Source organism: Hirundo rustica, chromosome 2 (assembly GCF_015227805.2).
Source record: "Hirundo rustica isolate bHirRus1 chromosome 2, bHirRus1.pri.v3, whole genome shotgun sequence".
Lineage (NCBI taxonomy): Eukaryota > Metazoa > Chordata > Aves > Passeriformes > Hirundinidae > Hirundo > Hirundo rustica.
Genome location: NC_053451.1, coordinates 118,977,417 through 119,005,273, shown reverse-complemented (window position 1 = coordinate 119,005,273; position 27,857 = coordinate 118,977,417). Strand labels below are relative to the sequence as shown.

The window sequence follows — 27,857 nt, the reverse complement described above, 5'->3', positions numbered from 1 at the left end:
TCGTAAAATAGACTACATGCTTTATTGGATTGAAAAGTTTTATGAAATGACAAAAACAAAAAACAAAAAACAAAAAAAAACCGAAAAAAACCACCTTAAATCAAGAGTTGGCAGATGCGTCAACAGTTGCCGTTTGGTGGATCCCCAACCCCTTCTCCAGAAGCATCCACAGGTCTCTGCCACCACAAGCAGCTCCGGCCCCGACCCCGCCGGCCCCGCTCCCGGGGGGCTGTGCCCGTGAACTGGGGTGCCCACGGAATTGGGGTGCCCACAAAATCGGGGTGCCCACAAAGCGGGGTGCCCACAAAGCGGGGTGCCCACGGAATCGGGGTGCCCGGGCAGCAGCCCCGGCTGCGGGGCCGAGCGCGTCCTCCCCCCCGTCCCCAGGGAAATGCAGGCACTTAAAAGTCATTGAGAGGAATTTTTCACTTATCCCAAAGCAACAGTGAAATTGTTTAACTCCCACCTACGGAACAAAAAAACACCTTTGTAGCCCTTCCTGAATTGTCAAGACACAAATATATTACTCTGGCATAAAGCAAGGCCCCGGGGCCTCTTGGCATCCAGCCTGGCCTCCTCTTCCTCCCCGCGTCGTGCATCCTCCTCTGCCTCGGCGGGAGCAGCCCCCTCCGCAGCCCCAAGCGTGTGTGGGATGGTGGCCTGGGGACGGAGGGGGTGCTGAGGACAGGAACCCTGCGGTCAGGTGGTGCCAGGGGCTGCCCCCAGTGGGGTGGGAGGGGGCTTGGGGCTCCCCTGGCAGCCCCGGGCTGGGGGATGCTCCTGGAGGACCTGGGAGAGGGGGCAAGGGCGGGGAGCAAGGCCCAGCCCTGGGGATGGAGCCGGGACCAGGGATGGAGCAGGAGCAGGGCTCATCCCTGGGGATGGAGCAGGATCAGGGCTCATCCCTGGGGATGGAGCAGGATCAGGGCTCATCCCTCAGGATGGAGCAGGATCAGGGCTCACCCCTCGGGATGGAACTGTGCTCGGCCCTGGGGATGGGTCAGGGCTCATCCCTCGGGATGGAACTGTGCTCAGCCCTGGGGATGGATCAGGGCTCATCCCTCGGGATGGAACTGTGCTCGGCCCTGGGGATGGATCAGGGCTCATCCCTCGGGATGGAACCGTGCTCAGCCCTGGGGATGGATCAGGGCTCATCCCTCGGGATGGAACTGTGCTCAGCCCTGGGGATGGATCAGGGCTCACCCCTCGGGATGGAACTGTGCTCAGCCCTGGGGATGGATCAGGGCTCATCCCTCGGGATGGAACTGTGCTCGGCCCTGGGGATGGATCAGGGCTCACCCCTCGGGATGGAACCGTGCTCAGCCCTGGGGATGGATCAGGGCTCATCCCTCGGGATGGAACCGTGCTCAGCCCTGGGGATGGATCAGGGCTCATCCCTCGGGATGGAACTGTGCTCAGCCCTGGGGATGGAGCAGGGCTCATCCCTCGGGATGGAACCGTGCTCGGCCCTGGGGATGGATCAGGGCTCATCCCTCGGGACAGGCTCAGCCCTCAGAGGGAGGGGGACTCAGCTGCAGTTCCTGCCCGAGTGGGGACCCCCTCAGTGGCCGGGGCTGCGATGGGGACAGCCCGAGGTGAGCCGGGGGCTGTGAGCAGCAGGATGTGACCCCCAGTGTGCAGAGGGAGGACGGGAGAGCCCCTGGGAGCGGCTCAGGACCGACTGAGACCCGGGGACGCTGCCTGTGTGAGCCTCCTGCCGCGTCCCTCGGGAGGGCACAGAGCCCCCAGCGCCCGGCCTGCCCCAGGGCAGGGAGGACTCTGTCGTGGTCCTGCCGGCCAGGCACAGCCCGTCCCCTCCTGGTCCCTCCCTCTGGCCCTGCCCAGCCAGGACAGGGGACACGGGGACACGGGGACAGGGGACGGGCCCCGCTCCCGGGAGCCCCCTCCTCTTCGTGCGCATGTGGCAGCCGGAGCCGGCTCTGCACCGACACCCCTCGGGATGAGCCCTCCCTCCCGTCCCTTGTCACCAGGGCGCTCAGCCGGGTCCCGGAGGGCTGCGGAGGGTGCCCGGGGAAGCGAACCGGTGCCGGGCGTGGGCTGCTCCCCCCCGAGCCCCAGCCCGGGCCCCGGGCAGGGCGCTGCGGGACGCACAAGTACCGGCAGGGGCAGAGTCCTCCCCGCTCCTGCCTAGCGAGAGCTGCTCGGGGCGGGGATCCCCTTCCCAGGGCCGCAGCCGTGGGGGGCCGCGGTGGAAAAGTGACTCGGGGAAATGAGGGAGAACCGCTGAGAGCCGAGCCACGCCGGGGGGAGCGCCCCGACCCTCCATCAGCCTGTGCAAAAGTCGGAGGAGGCAGGAAAACAAATCAATAACGACAATTTAAAAAAAATTAAAATTAAAAACAAAACAAAACAAAACCACATTGAAACCAAACCCAAAGGCCGCGTGGCTGAGCGGAGCAGGAGTAACTGGAAGCCATGCACAGCAAAGCCGGGACCGCAGCGGTCGGAGGGGAGGGCAGGGGCGGCTCTTCTCCCGGGGGAGCCGGCGGCGTCGCGGTTTTTCGTCTCGGAGATGAGGAAATAAATAAGTTTAAATAGCTCCTCCGGTGCCGGCGCTGGGGGTGACTCGGGGAGCGGAGCGTGCCGGGGCCGCGCTGCGTTCCCGGCGCACGGCCGGCCCCGGGCCCGGCGGGACGCGTCCGGGGGTGTCCTCCCCCTACTTCTTGGGCTTCTTGAAGATCTTTAGGGGGAACTTTTTCTTGCTCTGGCCGAGGTCAACCTCGTCGCCCGTCAGGCTGCTGTCCTCGTCCCCCGGGCTCTTCTTGGCGGCCAGCTGCGGGATGCGGGTGTTCCTGGCGCCGCCGGGCCGGCAGTCAGAGATGGGGGAGGGGGTGTCGGGGTCGGTGGAGCTGGGGCTGTGCGACCGCGACGAATCCGAGTGGCTGGGCTTGCCGGCCGTCGGGTGGCCCATCTCCCCCAGGCTGGAGGACTTCTCCATGCCGTGGTTCACCATCATCATCTTCTTCATCACCGCGGGGCTCTCGGGCGGCCGCTCCTGCAAAGCCGCCAGCGCCGGGGGCTCCCCGTGCCGGCTGCCGCCGTTGGGGGTGGGCGCGCCGGGGCCCGGGGGCCCGGGGACAGCCTCCTCCACGGAGCGGGTCAGCAGCGTGGGCCGGGCAGCCAGCAGCTTGGGCGCCGAGCTGGGGATACGCTGGTGGTCGCTCAGGTGCGGGATGGAGGAGTCGGAGTCGCAGCGAGTTAAATCTCTGCGGTGAGAGCGCGGACAGAGAGCGGCGTCAGTGCCCGCCCGGCCCCGCACACGACGCGGATGGCGGCGGCGGCTGAGGGCGCCGGGGAGCCCCCCGGAGAGGGGCCTGCGGCCAGCCCTGCCCCCGGCCCTGCCCCTCTCCGTGCCCCCGGGGCCAGGGATCCCGACCGGGGCTCACCGGAGCACCCCGAGCCGCTGGGACGCGGCGGGCGCACGCAACCGGGCCGGAGGCCGGTTCCTCCCCCGCGGGTCCCGGTGGCACCCGAGAGCGCTCCCGGCTCTCCCCGAGCCCGCCGTGCCCCCGGGTTCCCCGCAGGGTCCCTCAGCCCTCGCCGCATCCGTGTGTGCCCCCCGCCCCCGCCCCGCGCCCGCCTCAGCCGGCGCCAACCTCGAATCCCGGCGGGAGGAATCGGAGGTTGGGCGTCCCCACGCCGAGCCGTGCCCAGCCCCGCCGCTCGCACCGTGGTTTGTGCCCAGCCTGTGCCTACCGCTGACGGCCAACGGGGCCAGAGGGGCTCCCCGAGTTCCCCGAGCCCCTCCGGGGAGTGGGAGGCAGGAGGACGGGGGAAATGACAAGTCACAGCTCGCTCCTCCCGGCCGGATGGATGGATGCTGGCCACACGTCCCGGGGCCCCTCCGGCACTCCCGGGCGGCCGGGCCGGGGGCTGCGGTGCTTCCCCGCGGTGCCACGGCACGGCCGGGGTGAGGGGCCCCGGCCCTGCCCCACGCACAGGAATGGGAGGCAAATGGAAAGGAAAGGAGCGAGGGGGAAGAGAAGCGAAAGGGTGAGAGGAGGTGGGAGGTGCTGACCTGTCCCTCGCCCTGGAGCCCCCCTCATCCCTGCTCCTGGCACAGACCCTGCACACGGGTCACTGAACCTGCCTGGCACTGCACGAGAGCCCCAGACCATCGCCTACGGTACCACCATCAACAGCAGCCTGGAGGCAGAGGAGGGAAAACCTCAACAGAGCTGGCAGCGGTGGAGAGCTCCAGGCAGAACTGGGGAGGTGCACAGGAATCACGGAATGGTTTGGGTTGGAAGGGTCCTTGAGGACCACCCAGTGCCACCCCTGCCACGACAGGGACACCTGCCACTGTCCCAGGCTGCTCCAAGCCCCAGTGTCCAACCTGGCCTTGGGCACTGCCAGGGATCCAGGGGCAGCCACAGCTGCTCTGGGCACCCTGTGCCAGGGCCTCAGCACCCTGCCAGGGAACAATTCCTGATTCCCAAGATCCATTTAATCCTGCCTTCCTTCAGGTTAAAGCCATTCCCTGCGTCCTGTCCCTGCAGCCCTTGGGAATTGTCTCTCTCCAGCTTTCCTGGGGCTCCTTCAGGCCCTGCAAGGCCACCCTGAGCTCAGCCCAAAGCTTCTCCTGGCCAGGCTGAACAATGCCGGCTCTGCCAGCCTTTGCTCCCAGCAGAGCTGCTCCATCCCTCTGCTCATCCTGCTGCCTCCTCTGGGCTCTCTCCAGCAGCTCCACGTGCTCCCTGTGCTGGATCCCAGCTCTGCAGCTGGGCTCTCACCTCAGGGGGCACAGGGGCACAATCTCAATCCCTTCCCTGCTGCCCACTGTGGGATCAGCCCAGGACACAGGGATTTAAGGTCCAGGGCCTGTGGAGCTTCTCGCGGCAATCCCCAGCTCCCTCTCCCCAGGGCTGCTCCCAGCCCATTCTCCCCAGGCTGTGTTTGTGCAGGACCTTGCCCTTGGTCCTGGCTGAGCTCCGTGAGGCTGGCACGGTCCCAGCTCCCCGGCCTGTCCAGGTGCCTCTGGCTGCCCCATCCCCTCCCTGCAGCGTGTGACCACAGCCCCAGCTGTGTGTCACTGCCAGTGTGTGGGGCTGCCCTGGAGCCGTGTCCCTGTCACCATTTCCCAGCGCTGCTCCCAATCCTGGCCTCTGAGGAGGCCGCTCCTCACTGCTCTCCACAGAAGCGATGGCACCCGCTGGAGTCCCGGCACGGGACAGGCCCAGAACATTCTCCTCAGACTGCAACAAGTGCATTTCTTTAACAAAATCCATGGAATGAAGTCCGGCCCTCGTTCAGCAGCTCCACGGGAACACGCAGAGGAAAAGGGCATCACGAGAGGCTGGGAGCCAGCCGGGCATCTACCGGGGAGCCAAGCCTTGGAAACACCCCAGCTCTTCTGTTCCCAGCAGCCAAAGCCCTGGGCACTGCTGGCACCGTCCTTGTCCTCGCACACGGAGCTTGTCCCGGGTGAGCGGCCGGGAGAACGGAACAATCCGGAGGGTGAAAATCCCCGGCTATTCTGAGTGAGCAGCTGGAGCCTCTCCAGGGGAACACACGTGTGGAGCCACCCAGCTCCCAGGGCCACCAGCGGGTGCTGCAGAAGGTGCAGAAGGTCACCGCCACGGCTGGTGGCCCATGGCTGTCACCGGGATAACTGGGATAACTGGGAAAACTGGGAACAGCAGCAGCCAGGGAACAGCGGGGCTGAACACGGGGTGCAGGAGCTGACCCCCAAAACGAGCACAGCCACGCACCTGGGCTGGGACACCTCGGGATGCTGCCGCTGCCTGCACACGCAACGTCACTGTCACCACAACCAAACACTCCTTCAAGGAACTCGGCAACCTCCTGCTCTTCCCAGATGTTCCTCGCTCATGGCTTACCACACCTGCCAAGGGGAATTTCTGCTGGGAGTTCCTGCCTGGACACTCCTCTCCCAGGGAAGGTGGCAGAAGCCCCCACCTGTACAAGCTGAGCCCTCGCTGAGGTGCCTCCATGGTAAAACACCCACTTCCAGAGGTTTATTTCCTCCACAAATCCTCGGGAAGTGCCCCCTTTCCAGGACAACAAAGCAGACTTTGGCCGCAGGGGCTGGCACCAGCCCAGTGCCGGGAGCGGCCGGTGCTGGGACCCAGCAGAGCCGGGACGAGGAGCGAGGTGGCGGAGCAGAACCCTGGCACGGGAACGGTGCCAGGATCAGGGACAGGCGGGATCGGATCCTGGCAGGAATGTAGCGCTTACTCTAGACTCAGCTCATGGAGGAGGTGCCCTGGCTGGGGACGGAGGCACGCAACACCTGCTCCCTCACGGTCAGTGTCCCAACTCCGACACGGAATCTTCTTTGGCAGGAAATCCAGCCCAGCCCTTCCGGCTGCCACAGTCCCATGAGGGTCGGTGATAGAAATCCTTTAAAACGGCAAGAGAGCGGCAGAAAATGGTTTTTTCCCAGCTGAGGAGAGTTGAGGATGTGTGAGGAGGGCGAGTGCTCCTTGCTGCGCTCCCAGAGCCGTTCCCTCTCCCGCCAGCCCCGCAGGTCTCAACGCAGCAGGGCCCAGAGCGATCCTGCAGCGCTGGCAGCGTGTGCACAAAGCGACGCCAGCAGATGGAGAGCCGCGCTCCGCTCCAGGATTTTCCTCCCGGAGAGCAGACGCTGGGAACCCGATCCCAGGACAGCTGGTCCCGCGCCGCGGGAGGTGGGGCAGCGGCGGCCAGGGCAGGGCCTCGGTGACACCACGGCCACCGTGTCACCTCCTGGCACCTCTCCCTGGTCCGGGGCCATCCGGGGGGCTGCGGGTCCATGTCCCCATTCCTGCAGAGGCTCTTCTCCGGGATCCTCGGCCCTGGACTGGATGCATCCCACGGGTTCCACCTCGTTGGAGCCCAGTTCATCCCTCAGGGCTCATCCAGGGCGGACTGAAGGAGCTGATGCCCAAGAGCACACAATTCCCAAATATTCCAGCGCTCTAAGCTAACCCTGCTCATACACAACCTCTCCAGCTGTAACTCAGGAATACACTCCTGAAGGACACGGGGAAGAGCTGGTGACAGCAGCACCCACCAGCTGTGCCCACCCTGCTGTGCCAGGCTCGGGGACATCCCGGCACACAGGACACACCCAGCGTGCCAGGAACAATCCAAGGGACACCCGACACACCTGGCACAGGCACAGGGACCTCCTGCATTCCTACTGTGGCACCCATGGGCTGATTTTGGGAGCTGAACACCAATGGCCCAGGAACTTGTGGGACTTTCTTCAGCCTCAAATGAGCCTTTTCCTGGTGGTCCCCAAAGGAAGGGCACAACAGCGGGGACAGGATTCCCGGGATCACACTGGCTGCGTCAGAGACAGCAAGAGGAGAGGACGCTCCTGAGTCCACGCCAGGACAAGAGGGAGGAAAGCATTCCCCGGACACTGCCATCATCCTGGATGAGGCTCAGCCAAGGCCTGGCCTAAATCCCACTGATTTCCATGAGGATTATGCTCCCGAACTGTTAGGGCACATTTTCAAAGGGAAAACCTATCCCAGGACACGGCTGGCCTTGATGATCCCAGGAAGGGATCAGATCAGAGGAAGTGTTTCTGTGGAGCAGCAGGAGCCCCGGACAGCTCATCCCTCCTGGAAACCACAGAGCAGCAACTGGACAGGGAAACACCTGGGAGCCCGAGCCTTCCTCCATCCTAGCAGCGCTCCCTGCTCCTTTCCACGGATCCAGGCACTCCTGCCACCTCCACAGAGCGACCCTGCCAGCGCTCACCTGCCGGGGCAGGATGGATCTGCTTCCTCCTGCGCTTCCTCCCACCCCACCAGGATCCACCCAGCCGGGAGGGACGGAGGGAGGGTGAGGAGATGGGGATGGCAAACAAAAGAAGCAGAGAGCAAAGCATGGAAGAAGGAAAGCCTGGAGCACAGGAAGCTTGGGAGTGGAGGAGGAGCAGGGGAGGAGCAGGAGGAGGATGGAGAGCAAACACCTGTGTTTCCCCAGCCCTGCAGCCCATGACGGGTTTCTCTGGCCGTTCCCGCTCGGGTCCAGCCCGGCACGGCCCAGGAGCTGCCCCGGGTGTGCTCCAGCAGCCACAGAGCCCGAGCTGCCTCATCCCTCTGCGGCTGCCCTCGGAGCACCCTTGGCTGCCGGGCTCTGTGCGTGCGGCACCGAGGCTTTTCCTAAGGCAAATTCCCCAATCTGCCGTGGGGCCGAGCCTCGACGCAAACCCAGCAGCAGCTTCCTCCCTTCCACCCTGCAAGAGCTGTGAATTACTCATTTCCCTGGATTCCTGACCCTCTCCCTTCCCTCAGCTTTGGCTGCCGCCTCCCTTCCTGCTTGGAGAGGGGCCTGGGCCTGGGGATTCGGTGCTCCGCTCCCACCTCCATCAGTTTTCTCCACATGAGGCAGGCACTGGCAGCAGAAACCTCCGTGCACACGCAGCCCCTCCAGCCCCTGTCCCCCCCGATCCCGCAGCCGCCTCCGGCCCGGAACCGCTCTGACCTTATTGGCGCCGGATCCTCTGAAGCCAATTGCAAAAGAGAAGCAAAGAGTGAGGAGTTGAGGGAGCGGCTCCCTGCCGGGATAACCCCAGCAGGATTCCGGAGACAGCGATCCCCAGCCTCGCTCGGGCTCGGGGCAGCTCCTCGGAGACGCTTCTCCCGTGAGCTGTGCCCGGCCTCGGCACTGCTGCGTGGGGGAGAGCCCAGAGCTCCAGCAGCCCCCGCCGTGGGGGTGGCACATTCCTTCTGCCAAGGGAGCCGGCAATCTTTGGGGTTCTGCTCTGGTCCTTGCAGTGACTCCCTGGAAGGCCTTTCTCAGCCTCCCCAGCTGTCCTGCCTGCCTCCCCGGGAGGGAGGGATGGATGCAAAGGCCTCCGGGACGGGGATATCAAGGAGGAGCAGCAATCCATCGGCCCGGCAGCGGCGCTGTTAGGGATGCATCAAAGCAGCATCTGCTAATGATGCAGTTGGATAAAACAATTAACAGCGACAAAACCACGTCTCTGGGCACCCAACTCCTCATTTCTGCCGCTGGGCTGAGCGGGGATGGATGAGGTGGGGAGGAGCTGCCTGCTGTGGCGCAGCTGGAGCAAATCCCAGGCGGGAGGTTCTGACTCCGTCGCTTCTCCTGCATCACCGACCAGGCTTTGAGCTGGGAGCAGGGAGAGGACAGTCCTGCCGGCACCCAGGGGTGACCAGCTGGGCTCTGACCACAGGGACCCCACTTATGCCCTCCTAACGACCTCTGGCACTGTCCCCTTCCCTCCCTGCCGTCTCCACGCTGGATTCCGTTTCCCTCTGCCACTCTCAGGGGCTCTGCAGGGACTCAGGCTTTGTCCTGGGCAGGAATTCCATGTGTCACTGGCCTCAGGTGGAAATAAATCACATTTAAACAGCTATTCTGGACACAGAACATGAGCCAGGATGAGCCCTCCCTCCTGCAGAGTCAGGGAGGCAATGGAAGCAGGGAGCAGCAGCACTCCCAGCTTTTACCAGTCCAACTGGGACAGCTGCAATTCAGCTCCCACTGACAGGAGTTAATTAATTACGCTGCTTCTCATCATCCCCAACCAACCATTACTGAATTAACTGAGATGCTGCTCTTCAATTCTCCATTGTGGAGCAGGTGCAGGAATTTCCTCCTCGGTATTCCAGACTCCAGAACGTGCCTGGGGCTGCTGGGCTTTGGAAGGGGTGGAACATCCAAACCAGGATGTGTGAACAAGGCCAGGAGAGATCCCAGCACCCGAGGGCAGAGGGACCCCCAGGCAAGGGGATAATGCACAACCTGCTGGGATGGGTGAAGATGTGGTGACTTGGGAATGTTTTCCTGCCTGGAGAAATAACGGGGGAAAGACATTTCCCCCATCCTCTGCCTCACCCAGAGACTTCCAGCCTCCTCCCAGCAGTCTGCTCCCCAGTACTGAGGATTAGGAGACTGTTTTCAATTTTGCCATGGAGAAAGCAGGGAACACAGATGGAATGACCTGTGCAGGGCCACAGGCAGCACCTGGCAGGGACAGGATTCCCTGCTCCATCACAGCCTTGCCACTGCCTGCATCGAGTGCCTGGGACACCTGGGGACACCTGGGGACACCTGGGGACACCCGAGGCCTCGAGCACACGTCCCACAGCCCCTGATCCCAGGGGGATCCCACACAGCGCCCGGGCACTGGCTGCATCCATGAGCCCGTGGGATGAGGACATCCGGGATCTCGCTCGGGTGGAAGCCCCCCGAGGAACCCTGCCCTGTGCCTGGGACACACAGCACTGCTGTCAGGGCTGCCAGGGCCCTGCAGCACCAGGCAGGATTCCTGCTCCTCCCTGCCACCAGCTCCGTGAGCTGGGACTGGGGACTGTCTGGGATTCAGGGCTGGAGGATAACCAGAACCTAGGATGCGCCAGCTCTCCAAAGAGCCAACTGAAAGGGACCAAGCTAAAGCCAACAAAAGCAGCTCCAACTCCCTCCTCAGACACTCCTCAGCCTAAACACCTCCATTCCTCATCTCTACCAGACCAGAACAGAGTCACTCCAGAACACAATCCTGAACTGCCACTCTTGCACCTCTGAAAACCATCCCAAATTTCTCCAGCTGCTACCTCGTGGTCCCCACCCGTCACGTTCCCTTTGCCATTCACCTGTGAGGGCCCCGAGGAGGCCCAGGCTTCAAATCAGGTCAGGTTTGGTGATGGGTCCTGTTACCTCCTCACATCCCCTTGTTTAGGGGATACCGAGCACCTGGGAATTCTCATTTGCTCAGCTACAGTAAAACAGCAGCAGAGCCCCTTGGGAAAGCCCCCACTGAGCTCGTGGGCGTGGGGATGGCCCGTGGAATCCTCCTGAGAGGCTCCAGCGGCTCGGGAGAGCGGCGGAAGGAACAAAAGTGGGTAAGTCATGGAATAAAGGCCCGAAAGAAAAGGGCAGGAGGAATGTGAGAGAAAGAGCACCCCGGCAAGCATCAGCCCTGAGGCACGGCAGGCAGGAGGCAGCTAGAAAAGAAACAGCAATATACCCAAAGCTCCCAGTGCGACAGCGAACTCCAGAGGTGACATCAGGAGGGGGCAGGTCGGGGATGGAATCCATCTGGAGGAAATAAGAGGTGGTGTGATGGTAATAGATAGGGTGGACATGGCAAGCAGGAGCAGGTGCGGTGGTGGTGGATGAGGAGCAGGAGGTGGAGGAGGTGGAGGCAGGCGATGGGCTGGAGCCGGGCAGGTCGGAGCTGAAGGACTGTCCGGAGGTGAGGCTGTGCATTCGGCGCAGGGACACTCGGCCCGCCCGGAACGGGGCCACGGGGCCCGCCTCGGGCTGCCCCGGCACGAGACTCTCTACCAACCTCTGCGATCCGTGGCCGTGCTGCGGCTCCACCAGGCGCTGCCGGACTGTGCTGGGCAAGGCCGGAGCTGCAACGACACACAGGGGAGAGTGAGGGCACGGCCCGGCACACGGAGCACTGCCGGCGCTGGCAGCGTCCTGACGGCACCGTCCCAGTCCCACTGGCACCATCCCAGTCCTGCCAGCACCATCCCTGTCCCACTGTCTTACCATCACCATCCCAGTACCACTGGCACCATCCCAGTCCTGCCAGCACCATCCCTGTCCCGCTGTCTTACCATCACCATCCCAGTCCCACTGGCACCAGCACCATCCCAGTCCCACTGGCACCAGCACCATCCCAGTCCCACTGGCACCATCCCTGTCCTGCCAGCACCATCCCTGTCCCACTGTCTTACCATCACCATCCCAGTCCCACTGGCACCATCCCTGTCCCACTGTCTTACCATCACCATCCCAGTACCACTGGCACCATCCCTGTCCTGCCAGCACCATCCCTGTCCCACTGTCTTACCATCACCATCCCAGTACCACTGGCACCATCCCAGTCCCACTGGCACCAGCACCATCCCTGTCCCACTCACACGGTCCCACCATCCCTGTCCCACTGGCACCATCCCAGTCCCACTGGCACCAGCACCATCCCTGTCCCACTCACACGGTCCCACCATCCCAGTCCCACTGGCACCATCACAGGAGCACCATCCCTGTCCCCCTGGCACTGTCCCACCGGCACCAGCCCCGTGCCCCTGCCCCAGTGACGCCATCCCAGCAGCACCATCCCGCTGTCCCCGTGCCACCAGCACTGTCCCACCTCGTGCCAGCAGTTAAGGCCAGTTTAATGCAGAAGCAGCTTGAAGCTGGTGCCAAACATGCTGGATTAATGCCCAGCCCATGGAAAACTCCAACGCTGCTGATGTCGGTGCCTCTGAACACCTTATCTGAGCATCTTGCCTGACGCAGAGCGCCTGCGTGGTTCCCCCCACCTGGAGCCACAGCCGGCTCCTGGAGAGCCCCGCACTGGGCACTTCCAGGCCTTCCCACCCTCACACACAGCTCATGGCTCCAGCGCTGCTGCCTGGGAGGGACCTTCACAGCCCACAGCAGGAGCCCCGGGCGAGCAGCTCGATGGCACCTGGAGCTCCACTCCCGCAGAGAGCTCTGCTCCGTTCTGGCACCGCTGCGCAGGGGCAGCACCAGGAGCAAAGCAGCACGGAATCATCCAGGGGACTGGGTTGGGAGGGAGCCTAAAGATCAGCTCTTCCCAGCCCTGCCATGGCAGGGACACCTTCCACTGCCCCACGCTGCTCAAGCCCCAGTGTCCAGCCTGGCCTTGGACACTTAGAGGGATGGGGCAATTCCCTGCTTGGTTGAAAATATTGGGGCTGAGGGTATCAGGCAGGAATTGTTCCCTGGCAGGGTGCTGAGGCCCTGGCACAGGGTGCCCAGAGCAGCTGTGGCTGCCCCTGGATCCCTGGCAGTGCCCAAGGCCAGGTTGGACACTGGGACAGTGGGAGGTGTCCCTGCCGTGGCAGGGGTGGCACTGGGGGGGATTTGAGGTCCCTCCCGACCCAGACTTTCTGGGATTCACGCCTGATTCCTCCATGCCCGAGCTGGTGACTCTGGCCCCGGAGTGGCCTCACCTGCTCCCTGCCTGTCCCATCACCACCGAGACTGATCAGAGACTCTCAACCTGAGAAATATTCTCCTCTGGTTGTCAATTCCCCTTGCTTTGGGGAACCGTGTGGGAATGTCCTTTGGAGCCCCAGCACCAGCTCCTGAAGTGCCTTCAAAGCTCCTCGGGATCTCTCCAGCCCTGTGGTCACACCTGGCTGGAACTGGAGCCCAGCAAACCCTGAGCAGCTGCCTGTGCCCCACACCTGCCCCCAGGGTCCCCCCCAGAGCCAGGGCAGGCCCCTTCACCTGCCTGGAGCCTTGGGAATGCCCCCCTCCATCACGGAAAACGGGATCCCAGGGCTGCAGCCCCATCCCAGGCCAACCAGGCTGGCTTCATTCCACCCCTCTGCTGCCATTCCATACAAGATGTTCCTCCTTTGATAAGGTGTTCAGGATTGCTCAGGATTTCTTATGTGCATAAGAAATTAATGTACAAATGGGTTAAAAAGATGCAGAGACAGGAAAGCTCAGAAATGGAGGAGGAGGAGAGCTCCTTTGGGAATGGAAGAACCAGCAATCCCTGCTCTGGAAACTCCCAGCTGGACACACAGGGCCCCTCTGGCAGAACGACTCAGGACTGAAGGATCCACAGGGACATATTTCCAGTGGAAGAAGGAATAAGAAGGAATAATTCTGGCAGCTTGGCTGTTTTCACACCCCCAAGGTGAATCCCAGTCTTTCCCACTGCTCAGGTTTGCTGCTCCTTGTTCTCTACACTGCCCATCCATGAACCTGGAATTTTACAAGATTTTTTTTTTTTTTTCCTTCTGCTCCAGAGCTGCAATTCTAATTTGGGAATCTCATTGTGGAGGGTTCACAGGGACCTGACAGCAAAGTAACTCACTGGGGTGATGGGGTTTCTGCTACAGGTTTCTTTTTCCCTTGGGATTCCCTGTTTTCTCCTGGTGTTCCAGCCCTCATTTCCCAGCTCAGTACTCCCCACCTTTGTCCTCTCCACGACGAGCCCTGGAGCACAGGCTGGGACCTCGCTCCCCAGACCCAGCACTTCCCTCCAGACACACATTTTTACCAACATTCCCCAGATCACCTGCCCAGCATCCCAGGGAAGAAAAGCCCTCCCTGCAGGAGGCTGGCACGTGCCCCTCCCCTGTCCCATGGCAGCGGGAGCTCCCCAGGGGAAGGCTTCCAAAGGAAGCCAAGGCCAGGAGCCCGTGTGCCACCCCCATGGCACCGGGGCTCCAGGGGACAGGTGTCCCTAAGAGGTGGCACTGCTCATTTACGGAGGGATTCTGAGGGAACACGGCACCAGCAGCACCTGCGGGGAGGGATGGACGGGGCAGCAGGGAAGGAGGTGGGACGGGATAAGGAATGCTGTCACCTCCTTCTGGCCTCACTGGGTCCTTAAGCTCCACCTCAGGGGTAAAACGGAGCCAGTCCAACCCTCCGGATTCCCTAACTGCACCCAGGAGCACGTGGGAGCTGCAGCTGAGATTCTTCTTCATCCCACCAGACTCTTCCCGGGGTTAGTACAGGTGGCGATGGCTCAGTGAGGAGAGATACATTCATTAGTTCCCGTGCCAGAAAGAAGGAAAATCGGTGGATGTATTTTAGTCCAGAAAAAGGCCAGAGGGCAGAATAAAAAAAATGAAAATATAATTGAAGAGAACCAAACCGGGGTATTTCCAGAGGGACTGATCCTCCAAGGACAGCGAGGAGCGGTCGCTGAACCTGCGCCCGAAAAGCCAGGCTGCATCTGGGGGGGCAGCCAGGTGGGAACAGGAAAGAGAGAGATGGCATTTACTGGGAGAAGCACCACGGGTCCTCAGCAACACATCTGGGCAGGGAAAACCCGGCTCTGCTCTCCTGAGGAAGGGTTTGTACACAAAGGGAAAAAATCCTACAGGGAAAGGCTCCCTTGCTTTGGAACTGGAGTGCCCAGTGCCTGCTACAGGGTGTATCACCTGTGGGGAGGTGGGTGGGCAGCAGGGGGGCAGCAGGGTGGGCAGCAGGGTGGGCAAGGCTCTCTGCCCACCTCTGGCGTGATGCAACTGGAAGTGCTCCCTGGAAATGCCTCACTCAAGGAGTCTCAACTGTGAAGAAGCTGAGGCTGAAATCAGGGCTGGAGGCTCCCAGCTGGCCCAGCTGAGGTCCTCAGGTGTCACCTGGGACTGCCCCAAGGCTCCCTGCCATCAGTGCCCAGCTGGGGCTGTGCCAGGGCTTTATCAGAGATGTCCAGCTCGATTCTCATGGCGAGGGGTAACGACAAAGAGCTGGAGGCCTCCGTTCCCTGAAGCTTTAATGTCCCTGAGCACAAACTGTGGGACCCAGCCCCGCTGTCTGCAGAGCCCTGGGAACACGCAGGTACCTCTGTTCCTCCTGCAAGCTCTGCCTCCCCCTGGCCCTGCCCTGAGCCCCCTCAGCACCTGCCCCATCCCTCCCCAGCACCAGAGCCGAGGGGACGTGGCCCTGGCACACAGGGCTCCTGCTGCAGCACACGGAGCCAGCCCTGAGAGCCTTCTGCTCATCCCTCTGCTCCCCCAAACAGCCCTGCCTTGGATTAAATCGTCCAGAGTGGCCCAGAGCAGCTGTGACTGCCCCTGGATCCCTGAAGTGTCCAAGGCCAGGGCCTTGGAGCAGCCTGGGGCAGCAGAAGGTGTCCCTGCCCGTGGCAGGGCTGCAAGTGGATGAGCTTTAAGGTCCTTCCAACCCAACCCACTCTGTGATTCCATGGAAGTGCCTGGATCAGGGCGAGGATCTGGGCCAGCTAAAGGCAGGAGCAGCAGCCAGGGCTGACTCCCAGCTGCTGCAGAGGTGACAGTGTCACCCAGCCCAGGAGCTCAGCCTGGGCGGTCACAGGCACCGGGTGATCCATGCTCAGCCCTCCCTCCAGGGAACCTGGGCTTGGCGGAGCAGGAACAGCCACCCTGGGAGCTGATGCTCTTTGTCACCACCCAGGAGGGACGGGAGGTCCCCCTGGGTGGCCCCAAGCCCTGCACAGAGCCGGGGATCCAGCCTCTGCTCCAGGGAGCGTTTCACAGCTCCGCAGGCTGGCAGGCTGCTGCTCCCACCCGCAGCGGTGCAGGATGCAGGTCCAGCTGTGCCTCAGGAGGGGGCAGCTTTGAGTCCTTTAAATCCCAAAAAAGTGCTCAGGCCGAGGGGAACTCGGGATAATCCCTTTTCCTGTCTCACTGCCGTGTCTACCCATGCCTTTGATTGGGGTTTTTTGGTAAATGCTTAAATCACTTGAGTTGACCTGAACGGCACAGGTAGAATGAAACGATGATTAACAATTTCTAAATTACCAGTTCAGCTGGAATTAACAGGCTCCAAACAAGCCCAGCAGTGGGGCCTGGCCTGTTAGGGATGTTCCTGACCCTGATGGACCAACTGTGGTCTTTGGAAACCCCAACTTGGATCTATTAATCCCTCCTGATGCAGGTGACCTACAGATCCAGGTCTGCTCTGTGTCACAGCCCCCAGCCCCAGCAGTCATAGGCCCCGTTCCCAGGGAGCCCTGTTCCCAGACAGCCCCGTTCCCAGAGAGCCCCGTTCCCAGGGAGGCCCCGTTCCCAGGGAGCCCCCATTCCCAGGGAGCCCCGTTCCCAGAGAGTCTCCATTCCCAGGGAGCCCCATTACCAGGGAGCCCCATTCCCAGGGAGCCCCGTTCCCAGGGAGCCCCGTTCCAGGGAGCCCCATTCCCAGAGAGCCCCATTCCCAGAGAGCCCCGTTCCCAGGGAGCCCCGTTCCCAGAGATCCCTGTTCCCAGGGAGCCCTATTCCCAGGGAGCCCCATTCCCAGGGAGCCCCATTCCCAGGGAGCCCCGTTCCCAGGGAGCCCCATTCCCAGAGAGCCCTGTTCCCAGGGAGCCCTATTCCCAGGGAGCCCCGTTCCCAGGGAGCCCCGTTCCCAGGGAGCCCCATTCCCAGGGAGCCCCGTTCCCAGGGAGCCCCATTCCCAGAGAGCCCTGTTCCCAGGGAGCCCTATTCCCAGGGAGCCCCGTTCCCAGGGAGCCCCGTTCCCAGGGAGCCCCCGTTCCCAGGGAGCCCCATTCCCAGGGAGCCCCGTTCCCAGAGAGCCCCGTTCCCAGGGAGCCCCGTTCCCAGGGAGCCCCCGTTCCCAGGGAGCCCCGTTCCCAGGGAGCCCCATTCCCAGAGAGCCCCGTTCCCAGGGAGCCCCATTCCCAGAGAGCCCCGTTCCCAGGGAGCCCCATTCCCAGGGAGCCCCATTCCCAGGGAGCCCCGTTCCCAGGGAGCCCCATTCCCAGAGAGTCTCCATTCCCAGGGAGCCCCATTCCCAGGGAGCCCCATTCCCAGGGAGCCTTCCAAAGCCCCATTCCCAGGGAGCCCCGTTCCCAGGGAGCCCCATTCCCAGAGAGTCCCATTCCCAGAGAGCCCCGTTCCCAGGGAGCCCCATTCCCAGGGAGCCCCCATTCCCAGGGAGCCCCGTTCCCAGGGAGCCCCATTCCCAGAGAGTCCCATTCCCAGAGAGCCCCGTTCCCAGGGATCCTCCATTCCCAGGGAGCCCCATTCCCAGGGAGCCCCGTTCCCAGGGAGCCCCATTCCCAGGGAGCCCCGTTCCCAGGGAGCCCCGTTCCCAGGGAGCCCCATTCCCAGGGAGCCCCGTTCCAGGGAGCCCCATTCCCAGAGAGCCCCATTCCCAGAGAACCCTGTTCCCAGAGAGCCCTGTTCCCAGAGAGCCCCGTTCCCAGGGAGCCCTGTTCCCAGAGAGCCCCGTTCCCAGGGAGCCCTGTTCCCAGGGAGCCCCGTTCCCAGGAAGCCCTGTTCCCAGGGAGCCCCGTTCCCAGGGAGCCCCATTCCCAGGGAGCCCCGTTCCCAGAGAGCCCCATTCCCAGAGAGCCCCGTTCCCAGGGAGCCCCATTCCCAGGGAGCCCCCATTCCCAGGAAGCCCCGTTCCCAGAGAGCCCCGTTCCCAGGGAGCCCCGTTCCCAGAGAGCCCCGTTCCCAGGGAGCCCCGTTCCAGAGAGCCCCGTTCCCAGGGAGCCCCGTTCCAGGAAGCCCCATTCCCAGGGAGCCCCATTCCCAGGGATCCTCCATTCCCAGGGAGCCCCGTTCCCAGAGAGCCCCGTTCCCAGGGAGCCCCATTCCCAGAGAGCCCCGTTCCCAGGGATCCTCCATTCCCAGGGAGCCCCGTTCCCAGGGATCCTCCATTCCCAGGGAGCCCCATTCCCAGGGAGCCCCGTTCCAGGGATCCTCCATTCCCAGAGAGCCCCGTTCCCAGGGAGCCCCGTTCCAGGGCTGACGTACATTGGATGGACATGGGTGACACCAGCTCCTCGTCCAGGTCGTCCACGTCGTCGGTCATGATGAAGTGGGAGGGGTTGGGCCGGGGCGTGCCCATCCAGCCGGGGTCGATGTTGAGGGCCGAGGCCAGCGAGTGGATGCCGGGGTTGTTGACGATCTGGAAGCCGCACAGGAGCTCGATCTGCTGCCAGCGGTGCAGCCGCTCCCGCAGCGCCGCCGTCACCTCGCTCAGAGCTTGTCTGGGGACAGGGACAGACAGGGACAATGGAGGCACTGAAGGGAGAACACCCCTAAAGCACCTGCAATAGAGTCCGTGGGGTCAGCTGTGTATCCTGGAATTCCAGACACTTTTCATTCCAGCTCCAGGAATGCAGCAATTAAAAAATGCAGGGCTGAAGTATTAAAGGGGTTAATAACAAGGAGGAATGGCTCCCAGAGCCAGAGGGCAGGGCTGGATGGGAGATTGGGAATCACGAATTGTTCCCTGGCAGGGTGCTGAAGCCCTGGTACAGGGTGCCCAGAGCAGCTGTGGCTGCCCCTGGATCCCTGGCAGTGCCCAAGGCCAGGTTGGACACTGGGAGCAGCCTGGGACAGTGGGAGGTGTCCCTGCCATGGCAGGGGGGGCACTGGGTGGGATTTCAGGTCCCTCCCAACTCAAGCCATTCCACGACAATCCCTTAAGCATCCTGCAGCCTCCTGGAACCCCCTTTTGGCAGGACTTTCCATGGCTCCGTGTAACTGTGAGCCCTTGTTTCTCACAGGTAAAATCGGAAGGTTATCGATGAAGGGGAGCAAGTCCAACCCCAGGTCACTGAGGACAACAGGAGTTCAGTAAAACGAGCCCCAAGGGCCCTGTGGAGGTGAGGACACTCCTGCCTGGGACAGGGGAGAGATGAAGAGGGAGGCAGGGATGAGGGAGGTGTTGAGCGGACACTCACTTTGCAGTTAGGATTTTATGATCGACATCGTCCAGAGAGGAACTATGAGCAACATGGAACGTCCCAAAAAGGGTGTTTCGCTTCTTTTTGATCTTTTCAGCCTGGAATATCAACGGAGAAAAGTCACAGGAAGAAGACAACCTGATGTTTCCTCCAGGCCATGGACATCCTGGATGGGCTGAGACAGGAACCGTCCCTGCAGCTGCCTGCACATGTGGGAGTAGTGGGAATGGCGTCGTTCCTGAGGAATGTCGTTCTCCCTGACACTGGCGTGAGGAACTCACCAGCAGCAAGGAGCAGGTTGGGGATTTCACGCTCCCTTCTCCCAGTTTCCCAAAAATCAGAGGGAACTGAACGTAACAGGCTGAACGTTCATGGCAGAGTTGGAGCCGCCATCCCTGGAGGGATTTCCCAGCCCTGTGGATGTGGCACCTGGGGACGTGGGGCAGCGGTGGCATTGGCACTGCTCGGGGAATAGGTGGACTTGAAGGTCTCTGAGGGTTTCTCCAACCCAAACCATTCCATGATTCCATGAACCAGGCTCCTCACTCACTGAAGGGCTCTCACGCATTGGCTCGTCTCCCCTGTGAATAACCACCAAGCACACCCCAGGAATGCCCAAGGGATGTTGGGCTGGGGGAGATTTTTGGTTTGAGGTTGTATTTGTGTTGTTGTATCAAAAATTCAAGTCTCCTCCCACAGCTCTTCCATTCCCAGCTCCAGTGGCATGAACCTGGGAGTTAGGAACGCCGAGGACGTGGATGCAAGGACTGACACAGCCAAAGGAAAACTGCTGGAACGTTAAAATGTTCCCAATCAAAGCAGATTAAGGCAGACAGAGTTTTCCCTCCTGCCAGCTCTCTGTATGGCCACGGGGACGAGGACGAGTCACAACAGCTCCCTGGGCTCATCCCTCAGGGCTGGCACACAAAATCCCAGAAGGGGAATGATTCACCACACGCTCTCGGGATTCCACTGCCTGTGCACGCTCCTCACCTGGAGCAGGGATTGTGCTGAGAGGTGCAAAGCCTCCTGCTCACCCAGGGCAGCAATCCCTGCTCAGATTCCCAGGGCTCCAGGCTGGGACCTGCGCACCCTGAGAGCCCATGGCTCAGGAGCATCATCCTCATCCTCGTCCTCATCCTCATCCTCATCCTCGTCCTCATCCTCATCCTCATCCTCATCCTCATCCTCATCCTCATCCTCATCCTCATCCTCATCCTCATCCCCTGCTCACACCTCGCTTGTGCTGCACTTCTACAAGATGCAAATTTAAGGCCCGAAGAGAGAAACTGCCCCTGGACTGAGGGAGGGCAGGGCTGGATGGGAGATTGGGAATCAGGAATTGTTCCCTGGCAGGGTGCTGAGGCCCTGGCACAGGGTGCCCAGAGCAGCTGTGGCTGCCCCTGGATCCCTGGCAGTGCCCAAGGCCAGGTTGGACACTGGGGCTGCAGCAGCCTGGGACAGCGGGAGGTGTCCCCGCCCACAGAATGAGATGAACTTTAAGGTCACTCCCAACCCAAGCCAAGCCATTCTGGGATTCCACAATTCCACAAGCCAAAGAGGATGCAGAGAAACCAGCTCTGCAGGCTTCAGTCCCCAAAGCTCCCCCACGGACCCAGCACGAGGCCGCTCCAGCTCTCACCCCTTCCTTGGCCACCAGCAGCTGCTTCTCTGCGTTCTGCTTCTTGATGTTGTAGTACTGCACCTCCACCTCGTGGGTCAGCTGCAGCCACTTCTGCAGGGCCTCGGGGGCTGCCCAGCTGCAGTGGGACTCCAGCTCCTTCTCCGCGTTCTTCAGTGCCATCCGCACCTGGGGAGAAGTGCCCGGGACACCGTGGAGCAGCCGTGGGGACACGGCCCTCCTGCAGCTCATCCCCCCTGCGCCGCCAGCCCCGCTTCCCAGGCGCTGGGAAACGGCAAAAAACTTCCCAGGCTGCTTCATCTTAGTGCTGGCAGCAGGAAAAGTCCTCTGGAGGAGCAGTGGCATCCCGGGGACCGCAGGAGAGGAGCCACCCACACGCCGGGCTGCTGCTCCAAGCACCAGAACCTCCCACAGACGATTCCTGCCATGCTACAGCTGAGCTCCTTCCTCAGAAATTCCCAGCCAGCAGCACGCTGTGCTCCCTCTCGACCCCTCCACATCAGCTCCTGTGCCACAGGAAAACCCTCTGGAGCCAATGGCACGGTGCAGGAGGTTGTTGAAAGGGAATTGGGCTCGCAGAGAGGATGCTCTGGGGGGTTTCTGCAGCCTCTAGAAACCTCTGCAGAGCTTCCTGCCTGTCTCTACGTCCCCCAGATCCTCCTGCGGAGGCAGAAGCCCTGACAGGGGCGTGCAGGCAATCCCTGTCTCACCACAGCTCCCAGCCAAGCCCAGGGAGCTCGTCAGGAGACAACTTCCACGCTGGAGAAAGTGAGAAAAATACTGAGACACAAAGCACGTGCTGCTGGTCAGGAAAAGAAACAGCCTGCCTGGATCAGCCGTTCCTGGGGTCTCTCCTTCCACCCAGCCCAGGCTCCTGCACACCCTGACGTCCCACAGAGATACAGGGTTAGAAGGGAGTGGGTGAGAAGCCAGCTGAGGACAGTCCAGGCTCACAGAAAAGCCTTTAGAGGTGGAGACCATCAAGAATGAACTCGTCTCTTGCAGTGCCCACGGTGTGAGAGGCTCTCACAGCCCCGGAGCCCGAGAAGCCCTGCAGGAAGGGAAGGTGTCCCACTCCGGAGCAGGGCACGCACGATCCCGGGACACGCTGCAGGGATGGGGCACCCCGAAGCTCGGGGGGTGCCGTGGCTGCACGCTGCACAACAGCTTTGCCTCCCACCCAGAGCAGCTCCCGGAGCTTTCCCTGCTCCTGCACGTCCCGGCCCACGGCCGCAGCCGTTCCCTCGCGGCGGTGGGCGGATGCAGAGGAGCGTTTTTGTCAAGGATTGCTCACGCTTGGAGCTTTTCCCCGAGCGTGTTCTTTTAACTCGGTCACATCTCACCGAGCCCAGCCCAGGGAGGGTTTTGGGGAGCCAAGAGCCCCGGGGCACTGACAGATCCCCTGAAATTCTGTATTTTATCCACCGCTCCAGGAGCAGCCCCGAGGCACCACACACAAGAGCTCAAACACTGCTACCACTCGTGTGTGATGCCGGGCTGGCCAGTGTAAAATTGCCTAAATCGGTCCCAGAGCCCAGGCTTTTCCTGGCTCCTCCCGTCGGACACCAGCAGCGTCAGGCGCTGCTCCCACCTCAGCAGAGCTCTGACCATCACCCACAGGCATCTGGGATTGGGGAATACGGAGAAAGGACGGGGAGGAAATGTGTCACTGGTTGGTTGGGGTAGAGGAGTGCTCGTAACACTCACAGGAACAATGTTTTTAGGGAATGGTGGGAAAGGGAAGTGCTGTGGAACAGGCAAGGACCAGTGGCTAAAATGAGTGTCCACGACCCAAACCCTCGTGGTTCTGCAGGGAATCCGTGCAAACAGGAGTTATTCTGTGTGTCTCCATTCTCCTGGGAAGACTAAGATCTCATTTGGATAACTAAGAGCAACAATTTATAAGGAAATTTAGACAAAAGTTACGCTCTGACCTGGTGAGATCCCCCAGTGTGCTGCCTCCAGCCCTGGAACCCAACAGCAGGAGGACCTGGAGCTGCTGGAGAGATCCAGAGGAGCCACAGAGCTGCTCCAGGGCTGGAACCCATCTGGAGCCAGGCTGGGAGAGCTGGGGGTGCTCACCTGGAGAGGAGAAGCTCCAGGGAGAGCTCAGAGCACCTAAAGGGGCTCCAGGAGAGCTGCAGAGGGACTGGAGACAAGGGACAGAGGGACAGGACACAGGGAATGGCTCCAGTGCCAGAGGGCAGGGCTGGATGGGAGATTGGGAATCAGGAATTGTTCCCTGGCAGGGTGCTGAGGCCCTGGCACAGGGTGCCCAGAGCAGCTGTGGCTGCCCCTGGATCCCTGGCAGTGCCCAAGGCCAGGTTGGACACTGGGGCTTGGAGCAGCCTGGGACAGTGGGAGGTGTTCCTGCTATGGCAGGGGTGGGATGGAAGGAAATTTAGGGATTTTCCAACCCAAAGCAGTCTGGGATTCTATTCCACAATTCTCTCAGTGTTCTCTGGGTCTGTGGCCTCACTGGGGTCGCGGTCTGTGGAGGGTGACCCAGTGAGGAGAGAGGGATGGATGAAGATCCTGGGAATAGGACACTTCTCCACCCCATACACCCAACTCCAGCACGACCATCCAAACCCTCCAGCGTGGCTTTGGTGAGAAGAATCAACTGGTGCAGAAGGAGGTCTTGGTTAATATCCCCTGGGAGCAGGGAATATGTTGAACTGGGAGGAGTTGGTGGGTCAGGGGGTGTGACTGGTTAATGTCACGAGTGTCCTCGAGCTGCTGGCACGGTGCTGGGGTTACGGTCACACAGTGCTCAGGTGGGACACTCCAGTACTCACCTCCTGATGGACTGAGGAGCCACAGAGGTCACGTCAGCGCCGGCTTCCCGGGCTCCTTACAAGTGGGAATGCAGGGGGAAGTGGAAGGGGTGAGAGCTGGGCTTCTCCGGAGCCGGGAGCCGGCCGGGTGCCAGCGCTGGGGCACCTGAGGCCACCCAGCCCTACCTGGGGCCCAAAGGACACCCACTGCCCCGGTGTCTGAGTCAGGATGGGCAGGGAATGAGGCCCAGCGGCGCCGGGGAGAGGCTGGGTGGCCCCAGAGGGAGGCTGGATAAGAGCACTCCTGGAAACAGGCACCCTCGGGGCTGCTGCTGCCCCAGGCAGGAAGGGAATTTGCTGTCTGCAGCCTGCACTGCCCCGGGGCGCCCAGGACACTTGGTCCTGCCTTGCCAGGGGAAGCCCTGGATTCCTGCCTCGTTTTCTTTCCCCTCCTCCATGGTAGCAAAAAAGACTGGACACAGCTGGGAGGATACACACGTGGCCTTGGAATATCCAAGGATGTGCCTGGCCCATGCAGGTCTGGCTCCCAGTTCCAGTTTAAACTGATCTGTAACTTAGAGCCAAGTGAGAATTGTCCCTCAGGTGAGACAGGAAACAGCTACTGGGATTGTGGGTTTGGATTTTCTTGTAGGTTTGGATACTGGGGAGATTTCCTTATGGAAAGGGTTGTCCATCCCTGGCACAGGGCGCCCAGGACAATGCTGGAGTCACATCCATGGAGGGATTTAACGGGATGTGGCAAATGGGGACATGGACAGCGGTGGGGAATGGCTGGACTCGATGGCCTCAGAGGCTTTCCCAACCCAGCCCTTACACACCCCGCTGACCCTGAGAAAACATGGAAAGCGTAACTGAACCCCTTCCAAATCTGACCTAAAACCACAAACACACACAAAGAGAGACTGTACAGGCTGGGGAGGGAGTCAGAGATCCCAGAGGGTGCAGCTCCAGGCCAAGTCCAACCCCTCTGCTCCTGTCAGAGCAGGACCTGCCAGCACCTGCCCTGTCCAGCACCGCAGCAGCGACTGGGACGTGTAATGGGCACTATGGAAAAGAGACCTGGGGCTTTTCCTCCACAAAGGGAAGTGGGAAAGCACAGGCAGAAAAGCAGCAACACCGCTGGATTCAGGGGTGGCGGAGAGCAGTGAGGACTGGTGTCCCTTGGTAGCCAGGACTGGCACTGGCACTGGGAAATGGTGACAGGGACACGGCTCCAGGGCAGCCCCACACACTGGCAGTGACACACAGCTGGGGCTGTGGTCACACGCTGCAGGGAGGGGATGGGGCAGCCAGAGGCACCTGGACAGGCCGCAGAGCTGGGACCGTGCCAGCCTCACGGAGCTCAGCCAGGACCAAGGGCAAGGTCCTGCACAAACACAGCCTGGGGAGAATGGGCTGGGAGCAGCCCTGGGGAGAGGGAGCTGGGGATTGCTGGGAGAAGCTCCACAGGCCCTGGACCTTAAATCCCTGTGTCCTGGGCTGATCCCACAGTGGGCAGCAGGGAAGGGATTGAGATTGTGCCCCTCTGCCCCACTCAGGTGGGAGCAGAGCAGCTGTGGCTGCCCCTGGATCCCTGGCAGTGCCCAAGGCCAGGTTGGACACTGGGGCTTGGAGCAGCCTGGGACAGTGGGAGGTGTCCCTGCCACGACAGGGGTGGCACTGGGTGGGATTTGAGGTCCCTCCCAAGGCAGACGTTGTGTGTTTCCGTGATTTCCCCGAGGGATGAAGCAGCGCTGCCCTCGGTGCCACGTCTCTGTGGAGGTGCATCCGCCCAGGTGAGCCCTTACCTGCTCCAGCTCCTGCTCCGCGTACTTCTGCCGGCTGAGCTCGTTCTCGGTGCCCTCGCGCAGCTCCCGCAGCCTGTGTGCCTCCTGCTTGGCAATGCTGATCTCGTCCTGCAGCTTCTTCTCCAGGTGCACCTTCTCCACCTCCACGGAGCGATGCTCCTCCTGCGCCTTCTGCAGCCTGCAACGCACAGAGAGCCAGAGCCAGTGCCGCGCCGGCTCTCTGGACCGGGGCTGCCCACCACACCCAGCCCTGCTCTGCTCTGCCCACGGGGATGGCACCCAGAAAGCTCCCCATGCCTGGGGAGAAAGGAAATTGTCAACGGCTCAGTTTGTCTGAGCTTTATTTGTTTATCAAATACTCAGGATGCGTTTTCTTCATTTTCCAAAGCACATCCAGACTTCCTCTAACGAGTCTCAAACAAAGCTCAATTTTTGGTATTTGCCCCAAAGTGAAGACTTTGATAAAGCAAAGCAGAGGAAGATCGGCCAGAGCCTCTCAGACCACCCAGACAGGATGGCTCCATGCTCCTCCTGCAAACACAGATATCTTAATCTTTCCTGGATGTTCTTATTCTTCCTCACGACAGAATTGAATCAGTAGGAATATATGGCAGCAACTTGGAAACGGTGGCAGCAATGAAAGCCTGGATCTCCATGGACCAGTGGGATTTCCCCCAGGAGCTGGCCTGCGCTGAGGCTCCCAGCAAGACTGTGAGGTTGGCAGGGCAGTAGCTGGGCAGTGACTCGCAGAGAGGATCCGAGTGTCACCTGTCCCAGGAGAGACTGCACCCACCTGGAGCACTCACAAGGGCAAGAGGAGAGAGACCAAGAGCTGTCCCAAGGGGAATTCAACAGAGACCAAGAGCTATCCCAAGGGGAAGACACCACGGGCCAAGAGAATTACCAAAAGGAATTCAACAGAGAGATGGAGCTGTCCCAAAGGGAAGATGACAGTGTCAACGAGCTGCTGCAGAACTGAAAACACCTGTCTGACACCAGCTGGGACGGGCCCTGCACAGGCTGGCACAGCCCTGCAGTCACCAGGCCACCCCACACGCCCTGCTGGCACAGCCCTGGGTCCTGTCGTGCCCCCCACTCACATAGTGACGCACTGATTATGTGTTCTCCTCCTGTCTGGCCATGGGGGCTGAAGAATTTGTCTATATTTCCTGACAAAGTTTGTGAGGCACAAGGAAAGAGTCTCCATATTTCGTCTCCCGTCTCGCCGAGGCGCTGCAGTATTTTCACCCTCAGTGGCAGTGAGATCCCCGTGAGCAGTGAGCGCTCAGATCCCAGAAGCAGCAGGAGAGTTCCAGGCAGGGCAGGGCAGGGCAGGGCGGGGCAGGGCGGGGCACGGCAGGGCAGGGCGGGGCAGGGCAGGGCTGGGCAGGGCAGGGCAGAGCCGGGCGGGGCAGGGCGGGGCAGGGCAGGGCATGGCAGGGCAGGGCAGGGCAGGGTGGGGCAGGGCGGGGCAGGGCAGGGCAGGGTGGGGCGGGGTGGGGCGGGGCAGGGCAGGGCAGGGCAGGGCAGGGCAGGGCAGGGCAGGGCAGGGTGGGGCAGGGCGGGGCAGGGCAGGGCAGGGTGGGGCGGGGCAGGGCAGGGCAGGGCAGGGCAGGGCAGGGCAGGGTGGGGCAGGGCGGGGCAGGGCAGGGCAGGGTGGGGCGGGGTGGGGCGGGGCAGGGCAGGGCAGGGCAGGGCGGGGCAGGGCAGGGCAGGGCAGGGCAGAGCAGGGCGGGGCGGAGCAGGGCAGAGCAGGGCGGGGCACGGTAGGGCAGGGCCGTCGCTGCTCTCTCCTGCAAACTGCAGGCGCACGGCGAGCCCGGCTCAGAGGCAGCAGTGCCGGGAAGGGCTCGGCAGCAGGGCTGTGCGGCCGGCGCAGCGAAGGCTCCGGAGCCCCGCTCTGCCGCTGCCCAGGGCCGGGGAGCCGGGCCGGCCGCGCTCCTCAGCGGTGCTGCGGCCCCGAGCGGCGCTGTGCCAGGCGGGAGGGGTTCCCCCGCCGCAGCCCCGGCTGGGGCAGCGGCAGCAGCTCCGTGCCGCTCCCGGCGGATCCCCGTGGGAGCAGCTGCACGGGGCCGTGCGGCCGAAGGCCCCGGGTCAGCGCACACCGCAGCGGCGGCGCAGCGCCGGGGCTGCAGCGGTGCTGCCGGGCAGCCCCCAGGGCTCGGCGCTGAGCGGCCGTGCCCGGAGCCCGCTGCCGGCACCTCCAGCCTCGGGGCCGCTCCTGCGCTGCTCCAGGGCAGGGGCTATCTGCAGGGTGATGTTTTCTTTCTTCTGGGGTAACTTTCACGGAACCCCTGAATCCCTGAGGTTGGAAGAGCCCTGGCAGCCCCTGGAGGCCACGTTGTGCCCGATGCCCACCTTGTCACCCTGCCCGGATCACTGAGTGCCACATCCAGGTGTCCCTTGGACACCTCCAGGGATGGGCGCTCCAAAGCTCCCCGGGCAGCTCTTCCCAGGGCCTGAGCACCCTTTCCATGAGGAAATTGCTGCTG

At 62.2% G+C, this 27,857-nt stretch overlaps 1 protein-coding gene across 7 annotated transcripts in view; it reads right to left on the bottom strand.

Moving 5' to 3' along the window:
• STIM1 (stromal interaction molecule 1) overlaps positions 1 to 27,857 on the bottom strand; it is a 59,233-nt gene continuing 31,376 nt past the window's right edge. The window contains exons 6-12 of one of the 7 annotated variants that reach the window (XM_040090735.2): positions 25,366 to 25,543; positions 20,781 to 20,948; positions 19,136 to 19,236; positions 18,201 to 18,436; positions 14,609 to 14,689; positions 10,976 to 11,366; positions 1 to 3,227 (exon numbers count right to left, since the gene is read on the bottom strand). In XM_040090735.2, coding sequence (XP_039946669.1) covers positions 2,678 to 3,227; positions 10,976 to 11,366; positions 14,609 to 14,689; positions 18,201 to 18,436; positions 19,136 to 19,236; positions 20,781 to 20,948; positions 25,366 to 25,543 — 1,705 coding nt within the window. In that variant the 3' untranslated portion in view covers positions 1 to 2,677. Of the gene's footprint in view, positions 3,228 to 8,463; positions 8,483 to 10,826; positions 11,367 to 14,608; positions 14,690 to 18,200; positions 18,437 to 19,135; positions 19,237 to 20,780; positions 20,949 to 25,365; positions 25,544 to 27,857 lie in introns of those variants that run through there. The other 6 variants (XM_040090743.2, XM_040090693.2, XM_040090716.2 and 3 more) reach the window with 6 other exon arrangements.